Source organism: Phytophthora cinnamomi, assembly GCF_018691715.1.
Source record: "Phytophthora cinnamomi strain GKB4 chromosome Unknown Contig19, whole genome shotgun sequence".
Classification (NCBI taxonomy): Eukaryota; Oomycota; class Peronosporomycetes; order Peronosporales; family Peronosporaceae; genus Phytophthora; species Phytophthora cinnamomi.
The window spans coordinates 983,208-990,874 of record NW_027150952.1 but is presented as its reverse complement, the minus strand read 5'-3'; the positions used below and the strand labels follow the sequence as shown (position 1 = coordinate 990,874).

Genomic DNA, 7,667 nt, shown 5'->3' with positions numbered 1-7,667 from the left:
CATTTTTACTTACTAGTAGAATATGTATTATGCTACATCCGTGCTACGCAACTTTTTGTATATTTTATTCGCTCCTCGCAAGGGAAGCCTAGCCTGCAACAAAATTTTATTTTCCTGTCTGCATCGATACACTCACGAAAGTCTCAATGCTTTCTTACTCGGCCGAAACGGAGCAAAGGCTTGGCAGTCTTCGCGTTCTTCACAAGGTCCTCGTCGAAAGTCGGGTTTGCCCTCACAACAAGGGACTGCCCCGGTGCAACTGAGCCCTCGAGCAGCTTCACGGCCATTGGGTTCAGCACGTATTGCTGAATCAGGCGCTTGAGCGGACGTGCTCCGTACAGAGGACTATAGCCAGCGTCCGCCAGCCAGTCCTCCGCCTCCGTGTCTACCTTCATCGCCAGCTCCTTCTCCTCCAACAGCGCATCGACTTGGCGCAACTGCAGATCTACGATCGAGCGAATGTCCTCTCTCTTCAGACGGTTGAACAGTACGAGCTCGTCGATACGGTTGAGGAACTCGGGTGCGTAGTGAGAGCGCACAACACTCACGACTTCGCTCTCGGCCATGGAGCTCGGAGCGCCTTCTGGCAGCCCAGCCAGGATCTCCGAGCCCAGGTTGCTTGTCAGAATGATCACCGTGTTGCGGAAGTCTACCACTCGGCCTTGCGAATCAGTCAGACGACCTTCATCGAGAACCTGTAGCAACATGTTGCTAACGTCTCGGTGTGCCTTCTCGAATTCATCGAACAGGACAACTTGATAGGGGCGACGGCGTACAGCTTCCGTGAGCTGACCGCCCTCTTCATACCCAATGTATCCCGGAGCGGCGCCGATTAGACGGCTAACGTTGAATTTCTCCATGTATTCCGACATGTCGATGCGGGTTAGCGCCTGCGGAGTCTGAAATAGGAATTCCGACAGTGACTTTGTCAGCTCGGTCTTGCCGACGCCAGTAGGGCCCAAGAACATAAACACACCCAGCGGGCGGTTGTGCGCGTGAAGTCCGGCGCGAGCAAGACGCACGCAATCGCTTACAGCCTTCACCGCCTCCTCCTGGCCGATTACATGCTGGTTGAGTTGATCCTCCATCTTGAGCAGGCGCTGCTTCTCGCCTTCCATGAGTGTTGATGCGGGGATGCCTGTCGTCTGCGCCACTACCTCGGCCACGTGATCCGACGTCACAGCATCTCCGAGCGCAGTCCTACTCTTCGTCGCCGATTTCTTGATCTGCTCTTCCTCCTGCTCTTCATGGGCCACCTCGGCCTCCAGCTTCGGGATGACCGAGTGCATCAACTCGCCCGCCCGGGCGTAGTTGCCAGTATTCTGTGCCGCCACGAGATCCCGACGCGCCTCCTCCAACTTGCGCTTGGCCTGCTGCATCTCCTCGAGCTTGTGCTTCTCCGCGTTCCACTCGTCCATCAGCACGCGCAGCTCCTCGGACGCCTTCTTCACCTCCTCTTCCAGCGCGGCCATGCGCTTCTTGGACGCCGCGTCCGTCTCCTTGCGCAGCGCCTCGATCTCAATGCGTCGCAGGATAATTTCCCTGTCCAGCTTCTCGATGGGCTCGGGCTTGCTCTCCTGCTGCAGCCTCAGCCTCGATGCGGCCTCATCCATCAGGTCAATGGCCTTATCCGGCATCTTGCGCTCCGTCAGGTACCTGTTGGCCAGCGTCGCGGCCGCCACGAGCGCGCTGTCGGCGATCCGGACGCCGTGGTGCACCTCGTACTTCTCCTTGAGTCCGCGCAGGATCGTGACCGTGTCCTCGACGCTGGGCTCCGAGATGAGCACGGGCTGGAAGCGCCTGGCCAGCGCCGCGTCCTTCTCGATGTACTTTCGGTACTCGTCCAGCGTGGTGGCGCCCATGCAGTGCAGCGCGCCGCGAGCCAGCGCCGGTTTGAGCATGTTGGCGGCGTCCGTGGAGCCTTCATTGCCGCCGGCGCCCACGAGCGTGCTGTCGGCGATCCGGACGCCGTGGTGCACCTCGTACTTCTCCTTGAGTCCGCGCAGGATCGTGACCGTGTCCTCGACGCTGGGCTCCGAGATGAGCACGGGCTGGAAGCGCCTGGCCAGCGCCGCGTCCTTCTCGATGTACTTTCGGTACTCGTCCAGCGTGGTGGCGCCCATGCAGTGCAGCGCGCCGCGAGCCAGCGCCGGTTTGAGCATGTTGGCGGCGTCCGTGGAGCCTTCATTGCCGCCGGCGCCCACGAGCGTGCTGTCGGCGATCCGGACGCCGTGGTGCACCTCGTACTTCTCCTTGAGTCCGCGCAGGATCGTGACCGTGTCCTCGACGCTGGGCTCCGAGATGAGCACGGGCTGGAAGCGCCTGGCCAGCGCCGCGTCCTTCTCGATGTACTTTCGGTACTCGTCCAGCGTGGTGGCGCCCATGCAGTGCAGCGCGCCGCGAGCCAGCGCCGGTTTGAGCATGTTGGCGGCGTCCGTGGAGCCTTCATTGCCGCCGGCGCCCACGAGCGTGCTGTCGGCGATCCGGACGCCGTGGTGCACCTCGTACTTCTCCTTGAGTCCGCGCAGGATCGTGACCGTGTCCTCGACGCTGGGCTCCGAGATGAGCACGGGCTGGAAGCGCCTGGCCAGCGCCGCGTCCTTCTCGATGTACTTTCGGTACTCGTCCAGCGTGGTGGCGCCCATGCAGTGCAGCGCGCCGCGAGCCAGCGCCGGTTTGAGCATGTTGGCGGCGTCCGTGGAGCCTTCATTGCCGCCGGCGCCCACGAGCGTGCTGTCGGCGATCCGGACGCCGTGGTGCACCTCGTACTTCTCCTTGAGTCCGCGCAGGATCGTGACCGTGTCCTCGACGCTGGGCTCCGAGATGAGCACGGGCTGGAAGCGCCTGGCCAGCGCCGCGTCCTTCTCGATGTACTTTCGGTACTCGTCCAGCGTGGTGGCGCCCATGCAGTGCAGCGCGCCGCGAGCCAGCGCCGGTTTGAGCATGTTGGCGGCGTCCGTGGAGCCTTCATTGCCGCCGGCGCCCACGAGCGTGTGCAGCTCGTCGATGAAGAGGATCACCTGGCCCTGGCTCTCGTCCACGTCCTTCAGCACGGCCTTGAGCCGCTCCTCGAACTCGCCGCGGAACTTGGCGCCGGCCACGAGCGCCGCCAGATCCAGCGCCACCACCTTCTTGTCCTTGAGGCTGTCGGGCACCTCCCCCAGCGCGATGCGCTGCGCCAGGCCCTCGGCCACCGCCGTCTTGCCCACGCCCGGCTCGCCGATCAGGATCGGGTTGTTCTTGGTGCGGCGCGACAGGATCTGCGTGGCGCGGCGGATGGCGTCCTCGCGCCCGATGACCGGGTCCAGGTCGCCGGCCCTGGCCACGGCCGTCAGGTCGCGCCCGTACTTGGCCAGGCTCTCGCCCTGCGGCACGTTCTGCGGGTTGATCCAGGGCTGCGACGCGCCCATGGAGGCCAGGCCGCGGCGCGCCAGCACCAGCCGCGAGGAAGGGCGCAGGGCGGCGCGAGAGAGGGCGAGCAGCATGGAAAGAGTGATGGTCGCTCGGGTATCTTGAAGTCAAGTGAGTGCGAGGCCGCAGATTGCAGACTGACCTGGGTGGGAAGCAGTATCTTGAATGTTGGGAGAGAGGAGCCAATCAGAGGTCGACGGATCCAGAATGTTCGACGAGAGCGACCAATGACGGGAAGACGAGAATGTTCGAAGGAGCAATGTTGGTGTTCTTCTCGAGATATGACAAGCAAAAAGCAAGCTCTATTTTTGTTGTTGTCAGGAAGTCGGTGAAGCTGTCTGACGAGCGGGGGTTGATCGAAGTTACGTCGTGATCTCTCTCACATAGTACTTGTGGTAGTCCTGCATGTACTTTTTCCACAGCTTCCAGTTCGCGTCGGTCTTCTCCTTCACGTTCATCAATTTCGCCACGTCGATCAGCTGCTTTTTAGCGAAAATGAACTGCTTGAGTGTCTCGGCCTCCAACTTGGCACCCATCTCCTTTGTCTCTGGGTTATTTTTTGCGGCTTCAATCAATCTCCAAAGGTGTTGGTCATTGTAAGTCGTGACCAACATCGCCCGTTTATTATTCTTCGCCGGGAAGGCTTTAACGTAGTCGTCCATGAATTTCATCCAGTAGTTGAACATTGGGTCCTCGAACAGCTTGTCAATCCCCACTTGGTCGAGTTTTAGTGTCTTAAATGCATCGTCCGGGGTATTGGGGGAGGCCATCCAGTTCTTGAACAGCACACCCTCCATCCGCTTCGCAGCACTTGCCGAGCTCGAGGTTTTCTCCGCGGCAAGAATCATCTTAGCCACGTCAAAATCGTCGTAGTGATCGCGTACAATCCAGATCGTATCCATCTTCGAGCCCAAGTTCTTCGCATGGAATGCATCTGTGAATTTTGTAAAGGTTGTGAAGAGCGGGTTTGCAAGAAGATTCTCACCGGCCGTGTCGAGGTTTAGCAGCGTGAAGACGCTGTCTGGCATTTTCCTGCTGCTTAGCCAGTGTTGAATCTGCGCAGTCTCCAAATTCGTCGCGATGGCCTTTGTCGCTTCGACCTTCTTTGCGGCGTCAAGCATCCTGGTCACACCTCCGTCGCCGTAATGAGCTGTTAGCGTCGCGATCAGCGTCGTTTTCTTGTCGGGGTTTTCCTAGTTGAACACGTTCAAGTAGTTGCTCCACGTGTTCAAAGCTGGGCTGGTCAATACGTCATCCACTGCGTTGTTCAGCTTCAGCAACTTGAACACGTCGCCCGGGGTTTGCTTATTCCCCAGCCATGTTTGTATCTGCGTCACCTCGACTCGTTTGGCAGTATTCGCCTTGCTTTTCACCTTCTTGGCCGCTTCAATCATCCGAGCCAGACCGTTGTCACTATAGTGGGCTGTCAGCGTCGCGAATAGTGTCGTCTTTTTGGCGGGGTTCTCCTTGTTAGCGATCTGCATGTAGGTGCTCCACGTATCCAGCAAGGGACTGATGAGTAGATCATCTCCTGCCTTGTTCAGTTTTAGCAGCTTGAAGACGTCGTCGACAGTGTTACCACCCGCTAGCCATCTCTGCATCTGTTCAACTTCTAGCCTTGTAGCAGTGCCCTTTGTCGCTTCGACCTTCTTCGCTGCTTCCAGAACCTTTACCAGCGCGTAATCTCCATATTGAGCTGTTAATGTCGCGATAGGTGACACTTCCTTTCCGGTTCTCGTAGTTATGTCGTCCGCGTAATTGAGCCAAGTGAGGAACTGCGGGTTGTCAAACGGTTTGTCTCCCGCCTTGGCAAGTCGCAGCCGTATGAAAACATCGTCAATTGATTTCCCTTTGTTGAGCTAAGCCGCAAGCTTTTTCGCCGAAACTGTTGTTACCATGGATTTGGCTTTTTCAACAACAGAAGAAGGAACGCCCCCTCTCTCTTCGCCTGAGATGTCGTATGGATATACCCTGAGGAACCTCGAGCTAGATACAATTTGTTGCTTCACATTGTATAAACGAGGCCGGGCTTGAAAGTTGGCGCTGTTCACAAGGTCATCTTGTCCCGCCGACGTAACAGTGTTTGCCAAAAGCGCAACTGCAGCTAGACAATTTACGCAACTCACACGCATTTGTGTGCTGGACGGGAGGTTGCAAACTGGCGAGTCTTCTGTTTGCAACCTCCCTTCCAACGAAGACTCGATTCGTGTGAGCCTGTATTGGATGGGGCAAGAACACCTGCCTTATAATCACAAGATGTGCTCTGAATATCACTGTGTAGAGATACATGTATATGTACCGTAATCCTGGAGAACAGTTTGCTGGTTTACCAGCCTCACAAACTTTGATTCGTCACGAAATGTATTCCCAATTACAGGTAACGTTTGGGACACATCGAAATCGCAATTAGCGCGAAGCATCTGCCTGATAATGGTAGTTTGGCAGCACACGTTTTTATCTAGCACAGAATTCGCGTTAAGAAACACGATTACTTGATTCTAAGCACGGCTATATATACAGATACCGTAATCCTGGGAGACCAGCTTTCTGGACTGGGTATGAATGTAGGCTCCACAGGTCGTGAGAAAAAACTAATATTCTGTAGGTAACTCGTCACCTATGCTGCTTTTCCCATTACGGGTCGGCAGCCAGCTGACCGATTACATTGCATCGTCGACCTTTTACAAACACCTAGGCGGGAAGCGTTAGATCCGGCGGCTACCAGCACGAGGCAGTACAGTGGTGACCAGGCAGCTACTGGCCCAGACGGGGATAGGGATGGCTGGGAGGAAGCGTTGTCGGCACCGACGGTCGGGTAGCCCCGCCAGCTGCTTCCAGCAAAACCCGGTCAACATGCAGCGGACGAGGGTGTCCTTCGCCCGAGGGCACACGCGGTCCCCATCGCCCCTCGGCCAAGGCGCTACTCGTGCACCTCAACCCCCGTGGTCTCTCTCCACGGTCCCGCCGCCCTACTCGCCACTGTCCTCTTATCTTTGTGCGAGCCCCTCCATCGCTTACCTCCTCTTACTGCTGACAACTTGTCGTCGCCCTCGTTCCGCACTAAAAGTCCGCAGCCTGTGTCTTCGGTGTATTGTAGTCTTAACTTGTTGCAGCCCTGCAACAAATCGCAACTGAGGATCGAGCTGCCAGTCCGCAGCTCGCTGTCCCCGCTTACCTATCGCTACTAGTGATGGGGACGTAAACCCAGTTTACGTGAATTGGCGTTGTTCCCGTTCCCGTCGACTTGTTCCCGTTCCCGTTGGCGTTTACGTGAGTTCCCGTTTCGTACTTAATCAAGTTTAGGAGGAATAATATTTACGTTCATCACACGTAATATCGAATTTGCAAACATTAAAAATGTTATCGTGTACCCACTTCGAAGGCGCGTGGCGCCTGACGTCGCGCTCGACGGCAGGTACGCTGGCGTTGCACTCGGCCGCAGATGTGCTGAAACATGCGGCATCGTAATTATACTGACCAATGCATTTGTATTTATTGTTATTTAGACAGCTACCTACCCTGGAAGTTGAGGTTGGGAACAGATAGTGGTTTAAAAACTATACTACTATCGGAAATATTTTTTTTTGTTTTATGGGACCGGAGTTTTAGCTGCTCGAGGCATCACTCTCATCATCCTCCGAATCGCTTGCTTGATTATTGTGCAGGAAAATAATGTCTCGTACGTTGTCGCCGGTCAGCTTGTTACGGCGAGAGGTGATGGCATTACCAGCACTTGAAAAACAGCGCTCATATGGGACCGATGAGGCAACAACTCCAAAATATTTTCTTACTACCGGGGACAACAGCGGAAAATCACCTGCATTGGACTTCCACCACTTCATAGGTTTTTCGAGCTTCGTTGGCTTTGTCTTTTCACGTGCTCTGATCTGACTCTTGGTTTTTTCAAGGAGCTCGCATTTGTCGAAGTATATCTTTAGCTCAGCTTTCACTTTGTCACGCAGTGTCACATCCTCCGCAGACTCATGCTCCTGGTCTGATGCTTTGCGGGTTCAGCCAAGTAGCTCGCTTGTAAAATCATCCTCATCCTCACTACTCATATCCACACTCATGCTAAGATCCACATCAACGACAACAGCACCAGCAAGACGCAAGGCTTCGTTTTCTACAAACAACTCCGCTGCAGCTTTTTCGTCATCGCGGTAGTATTTTCCATGAGCAAACGGAGGGTCTAATAGACAACAGGACTTTACGTCCGCGGGTAATTTGCTAAAACGCTTACGGAGTAGAACCAGAAA

At 56.0% G+C, this 7,667-nt stretch overlaps 3 protein-coding genes across 3 annotated transcripts; all 3 read right to left on the bottom strand.

The window, feature by feature from the left end:
• Positions 1 to 143: 143 nt before the first annotated feature.
• On the bottom strand, positions 144 to 3,485 carry IUM83_13087 (ATP-dependent chaperone ClpB; the record flags this gene model as incomplete). Its single annotated transcript, XM_067937745.1, has 4 exons — positions 144 to 754; positions 846 to 899; positions 977 to 1,157; positions 1,257 to 3,485. The coding sequence occupies 4 exons, from the start codon at positions 3,483 to 3,485 to the stop codon at positions 144 to 146; spliced, it is 3,075 nt and encodes a 1,024-aa protein (XP_067795837.1).
• A 288-nt stretch (positions 3,486 to 3,773) lies between these two features.
• IUM83_13086 (Secreted RxLR effector peptide protein) lies at positions 3,774 to 4,532 on the bottom strand (the record flags this gene model as incomplete). Its single annotated transcript, XM_067937744.1, has 1 exon — positions 3,774 to 4,532. The coding sequence occupies one exon, from the start codon at positions 4,530 to 4,532 to the stop codon at positions 3,774 to 3,776; it is 759 nt and encodes a 252-aa protein (XP_067795707.1).
• Positions 4,533 to 4,604: 72 nt separating this feature from the next.
• Positions 4,605 to 5,012, bottom strand: IUM83_13085 (putative secreted RxLR effector peptide protein; the record flags this gene model as incomplete). The annotated part of the gene is made up of 1 exon (XM_067937743.1): positions 4,605 to 5,012. The coding sequence occupies one exon, from the start codon at positions 5,010 to 5,012 to the stop codon at positions 4,605 to 4,607; it is 408 nt and encodes a 135-aa protein (XP_067795709.1).
• Positions 5,013 to 7,667: the final 2,655 nt, after the last annotated feature.